The 24,874-nt window shown below is 39.1% G+C and overlaps 2 protein-coding genes across 2 annotated transcripts in view; one reads left to right on the top strand and one right to left on the bottom strand.

Moving 5' to 3' along the window:
• The window catches only part of LOC140998883 (sodium/potassium/calcium exchanger 3-like), an 85,464-nt gene that overhangs the window by 23,933 nt on the left and 36,657 nt on the right, over nucleotides 1–24,874 (top strand). The gene's annotated exons all lie outside the window — the stretch shown is intronic.
• LOC140994567 (uncharacterized) lies at nucleotides 17,124–21,556 on the bottom strand. The gene is made up of 10 exons (XM_073464271.1): nucleotides 21,489–21,556; nucleotides 20,934–20,980; nucleotides 19,990–20,332; nucleotides 19,738–19,898; nucleotides 19,294–19,430; nucleotides 18,887–18,980; nucleotides 18,101–18,436; nucleotides 17,806–17,989; nucleotides 17,534–17,658; nucleotides 17,124–17,447 (listed from the first exon to the last, which is right to left on the bottom strand). The coding sequence occupies exons 5-10, from the start codon at nucleotides 19,332–19,334 to the stop codon at nucleotides 17,124–17,126; spliced, it is 1,104 nt and encodes a 367-aa protein (XP_073320372.1). The 5' UTR covers nucleotides 19,335–19,430; nucleotides 19,738–19,898; nucleotides 19,990–20,332; nucleotides 20,934–20,980; nucleotides 21,489–21,556.

Here is a 24,874-nt window from a genome sequence, read left to right as displayed (position 1 = left end):
ATATCCTCAATCAACCTCAGCCCATCTCATAAAGGAATCTTCAACCATTTTTTCACCACTATGACACACACACACACACACACACACACACACACACACACACACACACACAGACACAGACACACACACACACACACACACACACACACACACACACACACAAACAGGAAAAGAAAACATTTCCCACTGTGCATAATTAGCCAGACGTGTGAGATGCAGAATCATGGTATTCATAATGGGCTGGATAGCTTCCAGTTGATGGTAGTTTGACAGGAGAGAACAGAGGGAGATATATTGCAAATCCATAGTGCTTCACACCCCTGTGTAGAGCGAGTTAGCAGGGAATTCATTAATGGCATATTTAACTGTTATTTATCACCGCCGCGGCACTCGCAGATCTGCTATTGGCGTTCCACTGTGGCTCTTTACTGTATAAAATTGTCCCCTTGTTTAATTCAACTTATCGTGGCATCCAGAGTATTTGTATGACAGTCTGATACGGTAAATGATTAGTTATGACAACAGGGCAACCCTGCAGGACTTCAAAGATAATTATGGTTTATTACAGCCTGAGTCTTATTTTTAGTTTACGCCATCATGTCTGTTGGTAATATTATAGACCATCTTGTGATGGGATCACACCAGCCCGTCCATATGTTGACATTCTGACCGGGGACCGATATGTTTTTTTTCAGGGTTGATAGCAATACTGATACTGTTGCCCATTATTAGTAATCAAGAAGACCAATAACTATATTTGGAACCAATATACAATTTGCAGTGTCAAAATGTAGAATGACCAGTGATGAAATGTAACTAATTACAGTTTACTCATGTACAATTTTGAGGTACTTGAGTATTTCCATTTTCTGCTACTTTATACTTCCACCATCCACTACATTTATTTGTTAACTTTAGTTACTAGTTACTTTGCAGATTCAGATTATTCATTGTTGATAGGCAACTACTCGTGATGTGTAACCAGTCAATCCAATCAGGCAGTGTTGAGGGCTATACACTGAGTGAGACCACAGAGTGGTGACTAGAGACAGAAGAAGAACCCACAATAGTGCATTTATAATAAATAAATCAATTTTATAAGACAGCAACCATACACATAAAACACAGGTACTGATAATTAAAAAAATGCTGAATAACTGCCCCGATACTCGGCCAGGCCTGTAATTGCTCTGTCCCTAGTTCTGACCCATGAGTGATGGTTCAAACATATTTCCTCGGTTTTCCCGTGATAATGAGTTAGATTTAATTTGTTTTCTTGAGACCACAAGTTATTTATGTCATTATCACGAGATAACAACTGTTGTTTTCCAGAGATATCGAGATCATTTTCCCAAGATCATGAGTTACTTGTCATGATCATAGCATAACAAATGTTTTCCGATAAAGAATAAGATAACAAGATAATTTATCATCAGAAAATGACTTCAAAAGATTCATAAGAATGAACCATTACTTACACACAATGTTCTGTGGCTTGGGTTTGAGAGTTTCAAAGCAAACCATATCAACTTTTTATGAACAAATGTTTTACCTATTGATTTGATATGAGGGTATTTACATTATGGCTAGAGTTTTTGTTATGCCATGTATGTAAGCCTTTGATGGATTTAATAACAGTCTAAGCAGCTAAAAATGCTTTAAGGTAATACAATAGTCTTAGATACAGTGATCAGCTCAAAGCAGATGGGTTATTGTCCAGTAGGCTATAACCTCTTGTTGGCCTGTGGAAAATAAAGTACCAAAATTGGTGCGTGTTTGAATGGTATGCCTAATAAATTATGTGTAAGATTAATGTTCAGTCTGATGCATTGATCAAAATTGGATACTCCTTAAAACAGTTGCTACTCTTGTCAAGACATATGCATGCTGGCATGGCACTGCTGATTTCTTCGACATTAGGCTTCAAGCAACGTTTTGTTTTCTCATGGTGACTGGTTAATGCATCTCCTTATCTCGGGACAACAAAGCTTGTTTTCTCGAGATTGCAATTATGTTGTTATCTTGGGAAAACAACATTTGTATTCCGTGATAATGACATAAGTAAAACTGGATCTCGACAACAAATAAAATTGAACTCATAATCATGTGAAAACAGAGGAAATAATATGTTTGACCCATGGCTGTTAAGGGCTTCCGTACAGGAGAAAAACAACAATGGAATGGTCTAAGATGTCATATTGACATTTAAGGTGTGTTGATTGATTCACGATGTCAAGTAATGCTGTAAGTAACATGCATAGGTGTCATGCTGCTGGAGCACACCAGAGTGCCACTCAGGTCATACAGTTTGCATAATCAGGTTGAATGTTAAAATGTGAATGTAAAAAGTGATGAATTGCTAAAACTACTTAGTTGTACGGTATGTTTTGAACAAAGGTATCTTCCTGGCAGCTTAGTTTTCGAACTAAGCTTGATGAAAAAATATTTGGTATACTCATGGTAAATCATAATTTTTAGAGAAAAAGCCATAATCATGAGATTAAAAGTAGAAATTATGAGATAAAAGTCATTATTATGAGATAGGAAGTCAAAATTATGAGATAGGAAGTCAAAATTATGAGATAAAAAAATCACACTCATGAGATAACAGTTAAAATTATAAGATGAACAATCATAAAAATATAAGATTTAAGAAAATAATGCAATTATGAAATGAAAATCATAATTATGTCTTCCATAGGAAGGATCATATCAGGGCAATAAAAAAGTATGCTAGAGAAGATAGTCTCTTCTGGGTCATTCTGCTGCTAAAGATTTTCTAATTCCTTTTTAATGCTGCTTCTTCTAGTAGGCCTATGTTTGACCTCTGTATTTATAAAATCCTGGCAACAGCCCTGCAAGCAAGAAATTATTCCACTTTAAAAGATGCTGGTAGTCTTTATGAATTAATTTTCCCCCCAGTTTATAGCTCGCTAACATGACCTAGTAAGAATGAAGGCACCCTTGGATTTTTTTAAATGAAATAGCTTAAAAGGGTAAAAGTTCACGATGGTGTTGTTAAAAATATCGTAACTGATTGCGTGCACTCGCACATGCTGGCGTGCACGCAATCAGTTACGATATTTTTACACACAAGCATGCATTTTAGGTGTGCTCCTGTACCTAAACAAATAGCACTCCACCCTTGGTCATCGATATAAAATTCAGTTCTCAGTACTCTTGGGTCAGACCACACCCAAGGCAAAAACAATACTAGCCGAACCTGTCACAGCTGGTCAATAACATTGAACTCACTAATTTAATTACTGAGTTCGGTCAGAGATTCGTCAAATAATTGACCATTTATTCCAAAAAGTTGCACAGTAAGATTGGGTGGAAAGTATTTCAAAGAATCCAAGTAGCAAGGAGGATTCTACTGGAAGAACTAATAAACACATGCATGAACTGCCCCAACGTCCCGAAATGTCAACTTTTTATGGCCCTGTTCCTGATCCAAGTCGAGGTATACAAGCAGCTGTAACACCAAACAACATTGACATGAACATATCATCAGATTAATGGTGATTAATGTCAGGCTACAATGACTGTGCTGTACAACTCAAAATGATTGGGTGTTTCTAGTTTCAACAGCTGGTAGCTTAGAGCTGCAACGATTATTTGATGAATCGAGAAGTCAATTGAAAGAAAATTAATTAACAACTATTTTCATAATTGATTAATTGTTTCAGTTATTTTTCAAGCAAAAATGTCATTTACTGGTTCCAGCTTCTTAAACATAAGGATTTCTTTGTAATTTATGATTTCTGATAGTTAATAAAGAATCTTTGGGTTTTGGACCTTTAGTTGGACAAAAAGAGCAACTTAAAGATGTCACTGTGGGCTCTAGGAATACATGATGAGCATTTTTCACAATTTCTTTTTAAATTTTGTAGACTAAATGATTAAACAGTTAATCATGAAAATAACTGACAGATTAAAAAAAATGATTGTGATTCACTCATGTGATTGAGGAGCCAGTTATTGTGAAGCATGAATTCAACAGCTGATGCTAATCACAACTTCAGAGCTATGTCTGAACTAAGTCTGGGAATCCATCCATCATAATATGCAGCTAACCGTAACCTCCCGGTTTAACTTGAACCTACTCTACTGTGTTGCACACTTTTTTTTTTTTTTAATAATGAGGGATTATTACTGACATGTTGTAGAGTGCTTACTTTTGGCTTTAACTCCAAATACATTTTAATCTGGTTAAAATAATTTTTTTCAGAGAGATTTTTTTCACCATCAGACTGGTTTTATATATTAGCAGTTACACTTACGAGGACAATGTTATCATATTCGACAGAAACAATGGTCAAAACTATGAATATAAGACACCAAAATGTAATAAACTGGAAAAATCTATCAAGGTGATGGCCTGAAAACATCAGCAATATTAATAACAGCTGCTCGGCGAATCAGGTTTTGTGTTCAGCCGGTGAGATGTGTCACCCAATAAGTGTAATTCATATTTGACTGATAGAGCCACGCTGTCTCACCTATTATGGCAATAGTGTTTCATCACATGGCTTCACATGGATCATAGTGTTTGTGCTGCGCTGTCAATCACTCTCTACTTTCTTTGTGTTTATCTTCTATCACACACACACACACACACACACACACACACACACACACACACACACACACACACAAACATGCACAGTGAAATCCTCTCTTGAGCCTTTACACCAGAGGTCGGCTCTGGTCTGTAGCAAACTGTATATAATATGCTTAGTCATCAGAACAGCAAAACAGCAACTGCGTGTACACACACACACGCACACGTGTACACACACACACGCACACACTGCAATCCAAATAAGAGCCTGCCATCCAAATCTCCAAATGCAGTTAGACAACCCCTTCCCCTTCGTCATCTTACCCCCAATGCCAAATCTAGCCAGTGGTGCCGTTCGTTTCCATGGCAACGACCTGAAAGTATTATATCATCAGTGAGAAGGGAGTGGGGCAGAATTTTGCACGCATGCACATACACACACACAAAAGTGCCCTCTCCCCAGCCCCCCTTGCGGAGCATACAGAGCCTTGCCCCATGTTATGTAAAACTCCCAGGCTCTTACTCGGGAGACATGACATCATTATTGGTAAGCGATGGCGAGAAAGGTAGGAGTAGAAATTTCTGGGGAGCATTTTCACTGTTTATTGCAACTCTGTAAAGTCCAGTCTCCTAGTTTTTCCCTCTGATGTTCTTCCACAATGTTCACAATGAGGTATGTGTCGATTTTTAACTTACCTTTGGGATGAAAAGCAAAGAAACATTAACAGCGGCCGCTCACATTAGCAGTTTCTGCTACTTGTTTTGACAGCTTCATTACAGTGAGTGAGAGGGCCTGCCTAGTCGTTTGCTCTCATTAACCAGCATATGAAGTGAGCATCCAGATATCACTTTTGATTATCACTCAAATATGCAGTAGCCAATTGTTTCAGCCTTCTTGCTCTTCATGGCAAAAGATCAGCATTGCAGAAGCATTGAGTAGAAAGTGGTGAAGGGAGGACATACCCGGGGCAGGGGGCTTCCTGGATGTATATTTTATATTTAAACAGCAGAGATTGCAGGAAATCCCTTAAGACTCTCAAGCACTACTCCACCTTTCACCCCCATCTCTGTGATGGTTATAAATAAATGTGAAAGATGGAGGGAGTGAGGGAATGTTAGGTAAAGATGACGAGAGTGGTTATCCACTGGGATTTGTACAGGAGATTTGTTCTAGTCAAGAGCAAATGTAAATCCACCATATGCATGTGTGCAGTCCTCCCACTTCACATCTCTATTTCCTTCTCTATAAATAAAGCCATGCCCTCGCCCACATACATGGTGGGTTACTTTATATGATGACCTGATGATCTGTAACCTCACTAGTGCTAAAGCGACTAGCCAATCAACAACAATTTTGATTGTTTGGATATTTTGCCATCTTTTACAACTTGTGTGACATTTGGAAGTTACTGAAGGATGAATGAGAGTCCACACACAAACACATTTTTATCAATCAAAATGAACCGTCAGTAGAAAGAGGGTGGTATACAGATGTGTGCAGAGGGCAATATTGCAACCACAGGTGTGACTGATTGGGTATAATGCTCCTGACTAGGGATGCAATGATAGTTAGCCCAAGGTTCGATATGTACCTCGGTTTTTGGACCACAGTTTTAGTTTGGTACGCATAGAGGTCAGGAATAACTTAACTGCTGAGTAATGTACAAGAGGGCACAATATTACATGGATCAGTTGTTTGGCATTACCTGCTTGACCTGATGACTTTTCTGGGCCCATTTTAATAGGGCTTGATTGATACACCCATTAGACTGAGCAACAACTACTATGGGAAAGTCTAAAGAGCTCAGAATTGATCTGAAAGAGCGCATTGTAAATTTGAACAAATCAGGAAAGTCACTTGGAGCCATTTCAAAGCGGTTACAGGTCCCAAGATCAACTGTGCAGACAACTGTTTGTGCGTGCATGGCACAGTTGTGTCACTGCCACAATCAGGAAGAAAACACGAACTGTCACCTGCTGCTGAGAGAAAATTGGTCAAAGTCTGCAATTAATTAGAAGCTCCTAGAAGACAGGTGTCAGTGTCCACAGTTAAGTGTGTTTTGCATCGCCTTGGGCTGAGAGGATGCCATGCAAGAAAGAAGCCCTTGTTCCAGATGGGGCTGTTTTGCTGCCAGTGGATCTGGTGCTCTAAAGAAAGTAGATGGAATAATGAAAAAAGGAGGATTATCTCCAAATTCTTCAGGAAAACCTAAAATCATCAGCAGAAGATTGGGTCTTGGATGCAGTTGGGTGTTCCAACAAGACAATGATCCCAAACACATGTCAAAAGTGGTAAAAGAATGGCTAAATCATGCTACAAATGAGTGGCCTTCCCAATGTCCTGATTTGAACCCATCAAGAACATGTGGACTGTGCTGAAGAAACAAGTCCCTGCCACGAAGCTAACAAATTTAGTTCAACTTTACTGATTCTGTCAAGAGGAGTGGCTAAAAATTCAAAAAGAGGACTACCAGAAGCTTGTGGATGGATATCAAAAGCACCTAGTTGAGGTTAAAAAAATGGCAGAGGGACACTTATTAATAACCAAATATTAGAATTACTATACGTATATTTTTGACCCAGCAGATTTGGCCACATGGGCAGCATGGCGGTGCAGTTATGTTCGGTTAGCGCTGTTGCCTCACAGAAAGAAGGTCCTGGGTTTGAGACCTGGCTAGGGCGGGGCCTTTCTGTGTGGAGTTTGCATATGCTCCCCGTGCTGTGTGGGTTCTCTCAGGACACTCCTCCCTCAATCTAAAGACATGCATGTGAGGTTTGACTCGGTCACTTTAAATTGCCCGTAAGTATGAATGTGAATGGTCCCTATATATCTGCCCAATGATGAACTGGCAATTTGTCCAGGATGTACCCCGCCACTTGCCCAATGTCAGCTGGGATTGGCTCCAGCCCCCCCGTGACCCTGCAAAAGAATAAGCGACGACAGAAGATGGATAGATAGATATGGTCTCATTTGATTACAATAATAAATTAATAATTATTGAACCAAGAATTATAGAATGTTTTTGTAACAAAGTAGTTTGTGTTGCTCTCATTCCATCACAGAAAAATGAGAGTTGTAGAAATCATTGGAACTCAAGACTGCCATGATAAACATGTTCTTTACAAGTCTATGTAAACTGTGTTAAGATTCGTGGCACCCCAACTCCTGACACCCTGACCTGAATGTGATGATTAAAGGTTTGACATCATTCTCTTTCGCTTTCGTATGTTTATAATTGTGCACAGAAAAGTGTTCTGTGCTTGTGTGTTTCAACATCACAGAAAATGCCAAAGAAGTTGTGAAACTAGGAAAGAAAAGGAAAAAAACTCTTTTTGTTTAAATGTCATCACTGGCCAGATAACACATTGTTTGTCTTCACACTAGATGGGACAAGCTAGACTTTTCCTCATACACATTGTGACGGAAATTCTGTAGAGCTCGTGGCCTTGTGGTTATGAAGAAGATGCCAAGACACCCAATGTCATAAGAAGCAGTGTTTCATTGACAGGCTTGATCAGGGAGAATAATAGAGACTGTTACAGTGTGCCAACCACTACCATGCTGAAGAGCATTCCAGTCAGTAGTCTGTTTAATCTATCGCTGGATGTTTACTGAACCATATGTTGGAGGCTATCTTTTGGTTGACGCACATGCATTCTGTACTGAGACAGAATAATCAGTCTAGCCTGAGATGTGCTGCTTAGTGAGAGACAAATGTATCCAGGGACTGATATAGGGGAATTTACTTCAGTCTTATCAGAGGTAGCTGCACTCAGCTGACAGACACAGCATAGAAGAAGGTCACCAACTGTGAAGGGAAGTTCCTTCACACACTTCATTACAAAAGACAAAACTATGAACACACATTTTACTGAGCATCTTAAACTCTCTGGGGTGTCTTCATGGTTTGAAAATGTTATCAGTTGTGTCCAACAAAACTTTAAAAGCCTCAAAGAGTCTTATCAGTTAGTTATTTGATTTATATGTTTTGGGAGCCAGCAGGCTAGAGTAGGTCTGTAATGCATATCCTCGCAGAAGCCTTCTCCAGTATATGCACCTGTGAGCAGCTTACCTTTGAATTATTGGGTCACAGTCTTGAATTGAATATTTCATGAAGCATATGCCATAAACATGTTCTCTTTTCCTGGTTTCTTTCAGTGCTGTGCATCCTACTGCACACTACTAGTGTCTCTCTCCTGGGCTGTGCCCCGTAGACTTCACACTGACATGACATGCCGGTAGAAAGCTATTTTTCAGCACTGGGAAAGTTTTACATTTATTACCTCCGCCAAGGAGGTTATGGTTATGTGTCCATTTGTTTGTTGATTGATTGGTTGGTATGTCAGCAGGATTACAAAAAAATACTGAACGAATTTCCATGAAACTTGGATTGACGATGGGTCTTGGCCCAGAATAGACCCAATTAAGTTTTGGTGCATATTCGGATAAAGGGATGTCCCCAGGAATTGTTCTCACTTTCTTTAAAGGTGCATTTTGTAAGATCTGGACATAACTTTAGTTTAAAAGATTTTAAAAAATGAACTAACCCTATCAACAGAGTGTGCAGAGAAAAGAAGCGACATGAAAAGAAGCTAAACAGGAGTACATTTTGTTGAAGCTTTCTAACACTGGAGACCGCTGTGGACAAGTTAAATGATGAACTCACAACGTTTCTTTAGACTGGTAAGTAACATCTAAACATGTCTTTAGTGTAACTAATGACAGCAAAAAGTGTAACGGTTAGCGTGATGTGACTATTTTCTAGGTACTGTAAGCTATAATGTAAACGTACTGTATACACAAACGCTACATGTGAAGATCATAAGATAGCAGTCTTATTTTGATTGGCTTTATTCTTGCTCTGTTGTCAGTTATTAGTTGCTTTTATTTGTGACAGCTGACTGTAAAACTGTGATTGTATGGACCCAGTAGCAGACCGAATATTGTCATTCAATTAATTCTTGCAACGACTTGGCATTATGGTTATGAGACTGTTATGTAACTTCGCTATACATTTTTGAGGACATTATAAAGTTAATTAAGTGTGTCTAACTGTAGCAGTGACACTGGTAGATATTGTGTACAGTTAGTAAATCATTAACTTCTTACTCCAGGAAAGAACAAGGAGCAGCTCTGGCTTCTACCCCCATGAAGAAACAACCAGGCCTGCAGAGCTGGTAGATCCTGCTGCATCAAGCATTGGACTGAGTGACAGTGACAAGTACGTCTAAAGGGGCTGAACATCTCAGTTAGTTGTTCTTTGAAAACCGTGTGTCCTGTGAAAACCATATGGCTGTCTGAGGAACACGTTTTTCTCTGCAGGGTTAGGGCTATATGACAATATAAAATCATTAGTCTTGTACACAACTGTTCCTTACTTTCCTCCTGAAAGAGTGCAGATGGCACTATGATGTATGAGTACTGACATCATCAGAGGGAAATAATGAATAAATCCTGTCTGTAATATTAAAATTAAAAATCTTACTAATCATATCTTACATGTACAGAAGGCTTTACAAAAAATATTCAAAACACTACAGAGTTCACACTGTATATATCTTAGCCTGGTCACATCACTGTTCACACTGTATAATAAACACAGTGCTAACATGTTCTAATAAAAACAATGTGTTTCAACTAAACTAACTGTCCTGCCACACCTGTGTCTTTTTAGGAGCAGAATTCCAGTCCAGTGATGAATTACTAATCTGCGCTTTATTCTCATCTGCAGCTCGTCTCATCAACAAGCCCCCCCAGTGAACGTCTGTCTCTATATATTACATCAGCTGACATTATAGACCATCATTCCATGACATACACTCTCCATACTGTGAACCTTTGCACAAAACTGTACAGCTTTGTGAGTCTAAAAAAAACATACATACTTGCTGTAGTATTTGTTTTAGTTTTTCCTTTTATTTTCATTGTAATTTTTGTGTTCTGTAATTTTGTTCTCGACTGTTGCAGTAATAAGCCTTCATTTTTATGCACCAGACACCAAGGCAAATTCCTGCCCCTAAAAAAAGGAATCGCATTTCAGTGTCTTTTGTAAACTTTGTAATAAATGTCAGAACATGAAAGGCTTTTTGTGTTGACAATATCTGAAATGAAACATTCAAACCTCCTGGAAAGGCTTTTGTGCCAGCTTTACTCAATTGTGGTGTACAAGGGTTGTGTAGTATGTCTGCTTCCACAGACCTGTGTTTGTTACACCCCTAGAATGAGTTTTTCTCAGAATTTAGTATCAATGTTTACCTCCTAAAGTTTTATTTAGCACTTATTGTGTAATAAAAGAATACAACTGAGCAATGGTGATTAAATTGTTACATAAATACAGACATAGTAGTCATTATTTCGGTCTTTATAATTTTAAAAATGTGCAATAATGAATTTGCATAGAGACAAATGAAATATATAGTATAAATAGCATAAAGGGTTTAAACTAAACCTTGAGAAAGGGGGAAAAACTGCCCCCTATTTGTTTGATGCAAGTGGCTGGAAATTACAAATAGCTCCTTTAACATTGTGAGATAGGGCGTTTTCTGACACTTTCATTAATTTCCCAGGGAATAATGCATGGATCTTGACAAAAAAGCGTATTTAAGTGCTGGTATTCGGGAGTGAGGACAATTTGAGGCAGATCCCAGATCTGGTGAGCTTAATTCATGGTAAAGAATTATTGGTTTAATATGATTTTGTTGTTGCTGTTGCAGTACCACTGTTGGCCACTGGAGCAATTTGGCAGCGAGGAAAAGTTGCTGTGCCATATCCAGCTCTTTGAATACATCCACACACTCTCCACAATATTAGCAAGTCAACTGAGGGTGACCTAGAACAGAGCCACGACCCCTAATATCCTGTACCTTACTTTGGTGATATGGCAATTCTGCTTAAGAGTGGGGGGCAATCTGAAAGGCTGGGTAATGTTATCATCATTATTTGTTGTTAAGTCTTACCTGTTGTATCTGCTGACCTTGAAAAATGTAATAAAACTGAAGGTAACATGACACAGTTGTTTTGTCAGGGAGAAGAATCAAATGAAGTAGCAGGATCAAACATAGTTCACATAGTCTCTCACACTAAACTGCTAGTAGAAATTATGCAGAAGAAAGCCAGAAAGAGCAAATATGAAAATAAGGATGCAAAAGACAGAGAGCAGAAATGTTGGAGCAGAAATGCTACAACACAGCTCCTAGCGTGCAGCTTGTGCATCCGAACATGTTCAGTGAAGCATAAAGGAAAAGCAAAGGTGCCACCGATCCCCAGCACAAGGAAAACTAACCAAAGAGAAGACATGCTATCTCGATTCAGATCCCCTCAGTGGCTCACAGTGCCTCCTTCCAAATTGCCTGCAAAATTAGACTGGCATGGGATGGTGCAGGCAGGCAGGCGGGCAGTCAGCTCCAACAGGAGAATGAAGCAGACCAAGGCAGAAAATGTCCCCCAGCAAGCCGAATTCTGATTGCTGATTGATACATTGACTGCCACTGATTGTACATAGTGAGGCAGATTGGGGAGACCAGGATGATTGCAGAAAGGGAAACAATGGAAATCTCACTGCCCTCTATGTGTGTGTGCGTCTCACATCTACATGTTCAGTGTGTGTGTGTGTGTGTGTGTGTGTGTGTGTGTGTACTGCAACTAGCAGGAGTAATTGAAGCCAGAGCACTATCAGCAGCTGTTAAGGGTTCATCCAAGTGACCTTACTTACAACTGTACTAATTACCAGGGCAACTACATCCCTTTTTCTTTCTTCATCTCTTGCTTCCCTTATGTGCAGTGTTCACACCAGCCCTCCTTCCTTCCATCCCTCCTTTCCTTATCCGTCCATTACCCCCTACACACCAACACCGTTCCCGTCATACATCATGTATTTTTTTTCCAATCCCCAAACATCATGCATAATGAAAGGCATCTCGGCCTGCGCTCTGCATGTAGTACATCAAACGTCATCGCTAATGGCAAGTGTGCCACGGAGCAGCGACATCAGCAGAGGAGTGACTCCCCTCCGGTTAAGACTAGCAGTCTATTATTTTTGCCCACCTCTCTCTTCTGCCACTTTAACACACTCCGCCTCATGGAGACACTCACTCTGTTGTTATGGAGTTTGTGTTCAAATGGATACAGTTGAGCACACTTTACAGGCACCCAGGCAGGAGTGCTGATATTGATGAAACTGATCAAAGTGGACTGATGTGATTGCACGCATTTGATCGTGCTAGTCAAACAATTTCACCTGCTCCGTAGACAAATTTGTTAATTAACTGATAGAGTATCCTAACCACAGGTCCAATATTTATCAGATCACCATCTCTAGTAGTTTCCTATTAAGTAACATGTTCAGAATTTCCTATTCAAAAAGATTAACTGAGCCAAAAGCAGCCACATTATTCTCTGTGCGCTTATCTAATCCTGAATCTTGAATTTGTGAGTGCTAACTGTACTTTGGTCATCAGATACAGAATGGGTAGAGTAATTTAACCTTGACAGTGGACGGAAGGTATCTCTGGGCAGTATGCATCTTTTGTTGAACCTGAAAGCGCCCTCCCTTCATTGGTTGTCTTGTATGAATATGTTTGAATAGGGTGAGGGTGGGTTGCTTCTGAAATGCAGCAGTTGCATAAAAGGGGATTTTTAGGTATTGTTGAAATAAACCTTTTATGTTTTTAGATAGATAGTCATGTTGGTGATCATATGCCCATGTGGTAATGCTTTAAGAGATTCAGTGTACTGTGGTATCTCCTTGCCTCACCTCTTGCTAAAATTAAAATTGGCAAAAACAACCGAAGAATGATTTATTTAATCTTAATTTTTCCAGACTTTTTATCTCCATATGTTTAAGATTTAAAGTCATCGAGCCTTGGGTTGAACTGTTTGTGCGGACGACTTCAACCTCAGTTTTCCTGCCACACTGCAAATTTGAAATCGCACATTTAACACCCTGAGAGTTGAAATTAACACTCCCCCAGAGTTTATATGTGAACCACTGTAAAAGTGTTAAATTAACACTTTCCAAAGAGTTATTTTTATTAACACTATGACAGTGTTATCTAACAAACTCTTATAGTGTAAAATATTAACACTGTAAAGGAGTACAGTAACACCTAACAGTGTTAAAAGTTCACTCATTTGAGACACTCCTGGAATAACTAGTTAACACTGCATTAGTGTTAACTTAACACTGGATGGTGTCAATTATACTTAAAAATTACACTACAATTTAACTCGTTTTGACTGATACCCTCTTAAGATTAACATTGTATGAATTAAAATGTAATAACCGTTAATCTAACTATCCTTCAACGCATGTGTAATAATCACTCCAGAAAGTACTGCAATGAAAGAAACATTTATTTTTCTTTAAGTAAGGGCTTCACATACAATTGGACAACCAGAGCACTCAAAACACTCTAAAATAAAACACTGTCCAAAACATGAGGTAGCCTGTAACTGTTGTTGCCCTAAATCAATGGTTCTCAACCTTTCTGAGTGGTGACCCAAGGAAAAACAGGCTGGTCATTCAGGACCCCTGTCCCCCCAGCACTGAGACTTCTGACTCTCAGTTTTTAATTGCAAAACATGAAGAGGTTTTTGCACATATTCAATCAGAATTCATGTACAATTGTACAAATCAACTCAATAAAAATGATTTTAAGGCAAATTATATATATGTTAAAGGCATTTTTCCTCAACATCCATTTGGAGACTCCTGGAAAGAATTATGTTTTATATCAGAATTAACTTTAAATGTCAGGATTGTGACTTTTATCCCAGAATTGTGTTTTTTTTATTGTAGAATTGTGACTTTTTATTCTTAAAATTTTGACTTCATCTCAAAATTATGAATTTTTTAATCTCATATTAATTTTTATCTCAAACTTGTAAAAAATTTTAATCTCAGAGTAGCAACTCCTTATTCATAGAACTGTTATTTTATCTCAAAATTGTGATTTTTGTTTTTTGTCCCAGAAAAATGATTTTTATCTCAAAACTGTGACTTAGAGACCCCTGAAACTTATCTTGGGGCCCTCTTGGGGGACACAACCCACAGGTTGAGAACCACTGCCCTATACAATGCAGCCATCGGGCACAACATAGAAAAATGAGTCAATACCATAAGACATTTGAATATCAAAAGGCTTAAAGTATCTCAAGTCATCAGGTCTGACAACAAAAAAATTGTGCATGTTGTCAACAACATGAAAAGCATGAAAATGTTCTACAAATGTAGTCTCCATCTCTGAGACCAAAAAATAAACTTCACTTCTCAAAAATATGCTAACAATCTTATTGAACACTGGCATTTCATCAATGAAATCTGTGCAAACAACAAGACCTGTGTGATATTCAGTGCCATTATGTTTAACCCAAGTAGTAACACTTATTTCACTTGACACATCAATTTGAAAATGCTTTGAAATCAAATCACCATTTTCAACATCAGTCAGTATTTTGGATTTGACAGGCCCAGACTCAATACCTTTGGCAGACAATGATTCCCAGTGATAGGCAACAGCTATCTGGTGTTTTTTTGCAAGCGACTTGGTTACGTTCTTGAAGTTTTTTATGCTTGACTTAAAAAATTTATGCTTGGCTTCATACCTCATACTCCAAACATGTACTAAGGGACCAATCTGACGTATGCATTCAGGATAATGGATCATGAAATGATGTTTTGGGATTAAATTATTTTGAGGATACAAGTCTGTGAATAACCTGTGATGCTCTTCAATAAGATGCTTCAAAAATACAGTCATGCCCTCGGTAATACTTGGAGCAAAAACAATGTTAATGATGTGCAACAAAAGCAACAACAAATGCCAATGTCTGTCACCTTCAGGAACAACATCACCAAAGATCAGAGGGAGATTCCGAACGAGGCATAACGTTTGACTAGCATTAAGCCCAATGCCACTACCAGTACATGTCATGTTTACACGTGTTGGACGATTCTTTTTATCCATGAAGCCATAGTTGAATGCATATACACGCTGGAGTATGTTTTCATGAGAGATGAAGTTTTGATTCATATATTCAAAAAGTAACTTAATTTCGTACTGTGCCACACCTTCTAAGATATCGTGCATGATGTCAAAAACAAAGTTATCTGTTACACTGAAGTATGACAAAGAATTGAGTATACTATCACGTTTGATCCCAAAACAAGAATTTTCCCTTGGATTTTCGACAAGATAACTGTAATGCTCCTTATTGGTTAATGCGGTGCGTAACGACACCCGTGGATCATTTCCGCTGAACACTGTTTGAGCTGAAGCTTTGTCAATGAGACACATCCTACAGTAGTAGTTTGCACTAAAAGACTCCACATACCCAAGAATCGAATTTAGACCTAAATTGTCACCTGTTACTTGGGCAATGGTGCCATAGAGAGGTTGTTCAGTAAATGACACTTTCATTCCATTTTGTTCTAGAACCTTTACATCGTCAACAAACGGAGTGAGTATTTTGTCAATGCCGTACTTTTTTGCATCATGGGAATGAAATAAAGAAATAAGATGTATATTCATGAGGGATGAATTTAAACGTGGCGGTAAATTGCGGAGTGTAAAATATAAACATCCTAGCTTATGAATGCCTTGTTTCGACCCTAGTGGATTTGATGTTTCAAAGTCATCATAATAAGCTTGAAGTTGCAAAGCATTTTTTGATTTGGAAAATAATGGGTGATGTTGGTAATATTTTCCATCAGAGAAATCCTTATACAAGTCACCAAGAGCAGCAGGGTTATTAATATGACGACATACTTCACCATTCTTGAAAATGAACTCTAATGTTTTGAACAAAGGTATATAAATGAAAGTGTCATTCACTGGCACCTGTTCATATAATCCAGTTACTTTGCTCCTCTTTGAATCATATCTGACCCCTAAATGAATTTCTATTGGTTCAACAAGATCCCATTTCTCACTAAAATACTTGGTCCATTTCGAGTTGGTGTTTAAGTCACTAAAGGGATTAAAAGTATTGCTGAAGACTTCTTCCACTGCATTTCTACTAGGATTATCAGCAGGCACTGCATCCAACACTTGCTCTTTAAGACTTTCATGAACTTGTCTAGGGCCATGTCATTTAAATTTTCTTGTGAGCTCTGTTCACCCATGTCTGACTGATGTGGTGTCTGGATATTAACATCGTCACTTGTGCCCATGTTAACAGCAGTATGACAATTATCTAAATGCTTTCTGAAACCTGCATAACTTTTAAACTGCAGTGAACATCCTTCTTGAACACAAACAACAACAAATTTTTTGCCAGGATATAACCCATGAAAAAACTTAAGGTGCTGAATTAGTGCACTAGGTGCATCATGCAAGGATTGGCAAACGTGGCACTTGTACATTGTTTGAGAACTTTGCTCTTGGATCACAATGATGAATGTGGCTCTTTGCTGTTAGGCCTTCTTTTACTGTGGCAACACATTTTTGACTTAAAACCAAATTTTTTTCGCGCCAAAATCATAAAAAAAAGAAAGAAAAGTGACCAATTAGGTACATTACGCAATGAACTACAGTTGTTGCACATTGTAGAACCTGGCCTTTAGCCGCTATTCATGAATTTGGCTCTCAGTTCCTTCACCTTTGGACTTTCTTTTGTGGTGTCAACATCAATACCGTAGACTGTTGTCTGGAGGAATGTGAACATGTTGTGGAGAGCGCTGTCGTAGGTTACACTAAAAACGAAGTGCAGTTTAAAGAGTTCATCAACCGCTGCTAATGATGTGGTTCCCTGGCAGGGGATGAGCTTCTTGTCCATTACCGTGTAGTAAGTGCTGATGGCCCGTTTGCTGGTCCCAGAGGCAAGAAGGTATGGCTGGCGATGACCGTCTTGGTTCTCCAGGTGTTCTTCTAGGCTCTTGCATGACTATGGGACAAATGATATATCAAATTACATTGTAATCTGGGGTTTGAACAATGGTTCCCTCTGACATATTGTGGCCCAGTATATACCTTGTGAAACACAACAAGATGGCCCATAGCCTGAGCTGCACTGATCTTCTGCGTTTTCTTTTTTGTAGGCTGAGGTGGCAGGATATGAAGGAGCAGTAGGAAAGATGCCATATCACTGTCCCATTCTGAAGAAAGAAAAAAAAAAAGAAAAAAAGAAAAAAAAAATTGTATAGTCACATGTTTCTTCAGTTGTGTAGTGTTAAGCCACATTTTCAGTATTATGTATAACCCAATACACTGGAAAACAAATGTTTTGGTCATTAACTGAATACCTGGGCGATCTTCAGAGGCTTCATCATGCCGATTCCTGGCAGACTTCAGCAAACTCTGGAGAACTGGGGTAGTCACAAGGCTCTCAGCTTCTCTGATCACCTTTCCTTTAAATGCTGTATGCCACTTTTCAAGCAGTTTGGCAGCTGTTTCTGGTCCAAAGAGGAGGTTAAAATCTTGAGGTATCTGCAGTACCAGAGATGAAACAGAAATATTGGTTCACTTTATATTTCTGACTACCAAATTGTAAGATAATGGCTATGGACTGCGGTCACGGAAACAAATAACAATACTTGCCAGCCCCTTTGTGTCCAGCAGCCTTGGGAACACAGAGAGTACTGTGTGTGATTCCTCAGAGTTGTGGATGAGACGCTGTCTATATTCAAAGGTCTCCTTCATTTTCTGCAGGATGATTTCTCTGTCACTGGTGTGGTTCATCAAGGATACAACCTCTTTGCAGCGCTCTTCATCCAACTGACCACCAATCTCAGGCTGGTTCCTCTCGTGTCTAGGTCCACCTCCCTCTGCTGTCTGTGTTTTCGGCTCCTTGAATCCAAGTTTTGTCTTTCGCTGAATTGTCTTGAGTCGCCATGCCAGAAATCCAGAACCACTTTGGCTGTCGTAGAAGTGCTCCTTAAGAAGGACAGAGAAATAACCGCATTCAGCCTAATGAGTGAATAGCAGGAAATGAGCAGAAACCCCCTGATCATAGTACACAGTTATGGTCAAATTATTTGAACAATTTTTTAAAATCTTTTTGCCATTTTACACAGCCACAATGAATTTGAAATTAAACAATCAAGAAGTGGATTAAGTGTAGACTTTCCACTTTAACTTAAAAGGTTACACAAAAATATAGTATTTGCCATTTTATGCAGACTATCTCAATTTTCAGTGGCACACAGGTACTTTGTAAAATTTATAATGACATTGGTTATCAGAGGTTTTTAACACTTTTTTAACACACGTATATCAATTAAGATCAACATAGGCACCAACTCCAGTATGAATAACCACTTCTCAAAACAATTACAACTGTCACAAAACAAAATAATGCTGTGTATTAAGAGACATAAAACTTACATATCCTTTCTTGGAAAGGGGATCTCTTAATGCAGGGAACAAGGTAACAATGCCCAGTGCGTATTTCTCTTTAGTTACACGCTGAGGGATTCTCCTGAAAACAGAATAAGGAGTATCGTTTGCTCACATTCAAAAGCACCTATGCATTATGGGGTTAGAATTACTTAAGTAATGCAAGTCAGCTAGTGCTGAATTGAGCTTAATATGACAACTACTGCTTTTCTCAAAACTCATTTAAACAACCACTGATGTCCTTCCACTATCTGACAACATTTTTGGAAATAGAAAATTGGTAACTTTGTCTCAAAATATTCACCTGCCATACGTTTTGCAATTATATACCCCAGGGAGAAAAATACAAGATGCTGAATGGCTGCCACCACACAACTTTTCAATCATAAACTTACCCTTCTGTCTCAACCATGTGAGCTGCAAGAATGTTAACCATCTGCCTTCGTCTACTGTCACAAAGAGTCCCAGTCTCATCATATTCTTCAAGCACTGTTGTCCCTCCTGGTTTGGTCTGCAGGATCTGCTTTATCAGCTTAACAAAATATGACCACACTGAATTAGAGCATTTATTGTTACAATGCAGAGATGCACATTTTTTTCTAAAAATAAATAAAATCAAATACGGCCAAGTGCAATATCCATACTGCAAAAGCTGCATTTTTTGGATAAAGGTCAAATGAGTGACAAAACAGCACATGAATGAAGTCCTAAAACACTACAGATTTTAAAATGACATCAAACCACTAGAAGAATAACAAAATTAAATAATTCAGAAAGGCGAGAATTACAACTCACGTGATCAAAAATATCTACATGTAGGAATCTGACAATAAACTCACTTCTCTGGCTGAAAAGCTGTGACAATCCTCTTCATCTCTTCTAGTTCGCTTGAGTGGTGGTCTTGATGTTTCACTGTCACTGCTAATGGACACAGAGAGGAAACTCCCACTGGGTGAAGATAGTGGCGTGGATGGAGATGATGAGTGAGATACGCCGAACTCTAAAAACAAATGACGGAATAAACAATTCAACTTACTTGAAGCATAATTATGGGTTAAAATAATAAGGAAAATAAATAAGCAAAATAATACCATCATCTTGACAATCCTTGATTACAAAGCAAATCCCCTCCACAGTGGACAATTCTGCAAACACTGTTTCGTCCACCTCAGTGCCAGAATCATCTTCCACAGAGACTTTCACAGGAATGGAGAACTTTTCTCTCACTGAGTAAAGACATTAAAGACAAAAATTGCAAATTGATGAAATTATAAAATATGACATCCTCTCAATCTGAGTTACTGCTTATTTATAATTATTGAGAAATCTGCCTTCAGAGATGAATTCATTGAAATCAGCAGCTTGGAGTTTGATGTATTTCTTCCGATTCTGATATTGCACTTTAATGATCATTTTGCCATACTCAGCAGGAGCCTGCACAGAGAGGGACAACAGGGCATATTTTAGATTTCACTTTTATGCTTCTTGAAAATATAACTTCCATTTTGTTTTTTAATTGCTTAAATGACAATTAAAATCACTACTCTGACATGCTCTCTGAAAGATCAAAATATACTTTTTGGAACTGGAGGTGGTTGATTTGTAGATGTTCTCTTTCTGCCTGACTGGCCTGGAATTTAACATACTGCTCTTCACACTTCTTATGATGACTGCGATATCTTTGCAGCCTGTCAAACATACGAACTGAAAAACACAGAATATGCCTCCCTTTATGCTTGCTCTCTAATTATCAGTTACTTGTGTGATTTTACTACTCAGATCCAAACAATTGTTTCACTGTAGCCAAAAAAGAGAAAGAAATCAACAATCCAACCATGATACCACATCTGCAGTTCACTCAAAACAAATACTACTCAGTCTGATTGGAAAAAATATAATTTGTTGTCATCTGAGTACTTACATAATTTAAAATTAATGCAGAATACAGGACTCTTTCACTAATGACCTAATCTTACAGTCACGTTTGCATAAGGAGGCTTTATAAGATGAAAAAATGCAGCTCAACTTTAGTCACCTGCAGGATGAGATTTTAAACAGGGACCCTCTGTTTCATGTGGATTGCTACAAGTCAAGACACACACAAATTAATTAAAACCACCGGAGAAGCAAATTAAAGCCAACAAGTAGGTTAAAGTAAAGTTACGTTGGTAACATTTTGAATGTGAGAGCAGCTAGCTGCTACAAGTATGAGATACAGCCATAACTGGCTTACACGTTTTCAGTGGGCTAATATTAAGTGCTCACTGAGGAGACAGTGCGCGTTTCTGCCGCGAATGGACGCAGCCACAGCTCAAAAACGGTTAAATATCAGTTAAACTTTCTGTCGGACCAAAACTCTGTTTTTAAAAAAGAGGTATGTTAGCTAACACGTCTCAAAACGGGCCAAGTTAAGCTAGTTCACGATCATCTTTATCGCGCCTGCCTGCTTGTAGATGCACGGCGTCAGGAACTCGTTACTAATGCCACAAATTTTCATCGTGTCTCCAAAATTTGAACCAAAAACTCATTACAAGCAAATTTTAATGCAATTCAGTTGTAAAATATCGAGCATTAAGTAAGAAATACTCACCAATCTTCTGTTTTCATGCTCGATGCGAGAGGAACAAAATGGCGGCTCTCACATTTCTCAACGAGCTGTCTGCACCTGCCCAAAGACACGCCCCGGATGTTGAGAAAGTACCACTGTAGGTGTTGAATACTTGAAACTCTGAAGATTAACACAGACAATGTCCTGCCCTCACTGTTTTTAACACTAATGCAGAGCTCATAGTAGCACAGACAACACCACAATCTCAACACTTAACTCTACAATGGCCCAACACTAGAATTTTAACTCTGGCGAATTTGCTGTGCAAGAGCAAATGTAAGACACTATGGTCTAAAACTCAACGTGCTAGTGCGTTTAGGGTGTGTCCAAGTCCATTTTGCTAGTTAAACGGCGGATAATCTTGGCGCAAAGTGCTGCACACGACACAAAGGGGTTTTATTTGGACTCTGAATTAGTCATGGGCTTGTTTTGGGTGGAACATAAATCAAACCTATCCAAGTGTCGTCTCCCATTCCCTTTAAGAGCCAGGTGCGCCAGGGCCTGGCACATATTAACCGGTGGCACTCTTCTTCGCTGATGGAAAAGGATGTGATCCTCGGCTGTTGCACCCTCTGCCCCGCCATTTCACAATCATCTGTCCCATCAACAACTCTGTGTGACTGCATATGAAAAAATACACTGTGATTTAACTGAGGAGGAGGAGCGCTGCTGTGTCCCTCTTTGTGTGTGCGATTCTCAGTCTGTGGATCAGGCAGGACAGGTCATAAAAGTCAGCCTGATCAATAACGGTGGGATGAGGGGGAAGGCAAATATTAATGATGTTACCTGCAGCATCCTCCAGCAGCAGAAACGATATTTGTATCTCCACATTAACATGCAAATTCGCACACGAGCTGATAAACTTTATTGATTATTAAAACTCCTGACTGGCCGACAGGATGGGTTAGTATGTCACGTGAATTAATGTTCTGTGTTCTTCTACACATCAAAAGGTTACACACACAGTTCAGATTCATACAGTAAAATAGTTTGGAGTGAAGCAGCTGTCCTGATAAATCCTGAGATCCTGTCTCAACATATTTATTTTAGAAGCTGAAAGTTTAATTCTGTTTTCTCTGTAGAGTTTCCTCTCCAGCTTTTAGTTTTGTTGATTAAATGTGCCACGACATTTGTTACAGTGTGAAAATGTTTAAAATAACTGAAAGCAGCCTCTCAAATAATAAAATCAGAGTGTGTGAACAGTGTCTTACTGTCTGAATAATGCACTCTTTAAATAGCAGTAAACAGACTGCGCCTTTGACTTTAGAGCAGCTTTTTGTTGGTATATGGTGCTGTCACTTTTCATTGCCTCAAGATAGCAGCCGCCATTAGTGCATCTGACCACACCTCACTTAAGACCAACACACCCAGGGGCGCACAGGTGGCTGCAAGTACATTTGCTATTTACACAGCGTGGGCGCTGGGCGTGAAAATGACAACTGTGTCGGACTGACACTAGCAATAACACCTGCGCTGCACTGTGCACCGCCTTGCACCGAGCTTAAGATAGAGCGCCCTGTACTTTTGCATCCACTTGCATCTTTTTATTAACTCTAATACAGATATGCCACCTCAAGAATCTGCTTTGCTTTAAGTCTGAGCCAGAGTTTCTGTTATCCAGTAATTAACCTATTAAAGTTCAAGTTATTTAAATGTTTTTGGTCACAATGTCCAGCCTTGTGTTCACATTAAACATGAAAGTGTACACAAAGTGTACACTTTCTCGCCAAAGGTGAAAATATTAAATATGAGCAAAAACTAAATTTGAGCTTCTGAACTGAACGCAGATGCAGACACATGGACTGAGCCAGCATCAGAATAAGACTTAATCAACTTAATCAGGCTTTTGACTCTCTTGATTTGATTGTTGAGTCTCTTTCCCAGGTCATCAAATACAGGCAGTTGTTTGGTGCTGCATGGCATCAGCAGTCTCCATGAAATGTTTTTACGTTCAATAAACACAGATGATATTTAACCGGAAATTCTCCCATTTGTCCAGGACATTTAAAACATTCAGAATATATGGACCAGCACCAACTTTTTCTCATGGAAAGACATGCAGGAAAACTCTGCATAGTGAGTGTATGAGGAAGGGTCTGCTCTCCCTCAGTTACCTCCAGTTTCCTACGGGCCCGTCACAACACGTGTCAGCAGCATCCCAGAAGCGGCTCTCTGCAGACAGCGCAACGTCATAGAGCTTGATTTTCAAAAAAAAACACCCGGTGCCAAAGTCAGAAATATCAACACTAAACACACTTAAAACAGACACATAACGAAACTATTTAACTATGTAGCCTACTCCATCACAGTAGAAGCACAAAAACCAAGGAGACAACAGTCTGAGCAAGTCAACAAAATCAGGCAGCCATGACGCTTCACTTCTGAAACGCTCCCGGTGGGATATGAAGTCACGTAGAGGGTGGAACAAAGCAGTGGCGCATATGCCAGGTAACAGAGACGTGCCCAGTGGAAACAAAGGGGTTACACCTGTCAGTGTGTCTGAACTGCTTCAGCCAGGACAGTGTAGCAGCTCACTGATCAGCAGTACACCATAAATGGGAGGCTCTCAAGAGTTAGTTTGTGTAACTGTATAACTGTGAGGATAAAGTAAGAACAAAAACAATAAAATAAAAACAATAGTGTCAACTGCTCCTACATGACTGAAGGTTTAAAGATGTGCAAGAGTAGAGTGGTTGGAGTGTTAGTGTATGTGTGTGCCAATGTAGGGTCAGTGCATTCTAGGTTCAGTTAATTTAGGGGATCTATTTACAATTCACAAACTAGAAATTTCTATAAAATCCTGCATACATGCATAATGAATTTATCAGTTTAAGACTCAGTGAACTGAGAGACTTAAAGACTCCATTCCTGAAACATAGAAGCATAGGGTTAAGCTGTGAGTAGCAAGCGTAAGTGAGGCAGGTGCTTGGTATGTGTCTATGCATCCTTGTTTGTGTAAACCAGATGAGGCAATGGGTTTGAGTGCATCTGCTGCCTGTATCTCCCCCTGGCACAGAGAGCATCAGTCTGGACATGGTTGTCTCCATCACCGTGTCCACTTGACAGGACTCTGAGGCCCCTGAGCCCCTTGTCGCACCTGCTTATATAGAGCGCTGTTAACCTCAATCTGGCTGCTTCTACCTCCTCTCTGACTGACCACCTCTCCCTGAGTTGATGTAAGATTTCCATTTCAGGGTGACCGCAGTTGTTCAGGTTTCGAAAATTGTGTTTAGAGGCCACACATCTGTCTACATTTCTTCTGCTACTCTGATCCTTGCACACAGCAATGTAATCTTCTGTCTGTTGCACACCTGTTATTGTGCTTTTACAGCTGTATGTAAGGTCATCATGTTACCTTTTTACTCAAG

The sequence above is a fragment of the Pagrus major genome, chromosome 1 (assembly GCF_040436345.1).
Source record: "Pagrus major chromosome 1, Pma_NU_1.0".
NCBI classification, from domain to species: domain Eukaryota; kingdom Metazoa; phylum Chordata; class Actinopteri; order Spariformes; family Sparidae; genus Pagrus; species Pagrus major.
Note: the sequence above shows the minus strand (reverse complement) of the source record. Positions and strands in the feature narration are given on the sequence as shown.

Excerpts from the sequence above, each read along its gene's own strand:
- LOC140994567 (XM_073464271.1), bottom strand. The coding sequence starts at position 19,334 with ATGGTTAACATTCTTGCAGCTCACATGGTTGAGACAGAAGG. Across the intron at positions 18,437-18,886 it reads CCCTTTCCAAGAAAGGATAT|GAGCACTTCTACGACAGCCA; the intron begins GTAAGTTTTATG and ends GTCCTTCTTAAG. Across the intron at positions 17,448-17,533 it reads ATCTTGTTGTGTTTCACAAG|TCATGCAAGAGCCTAGAAGA; the intron begins GTATATACTGGG and ends TTTGTCCCATAG.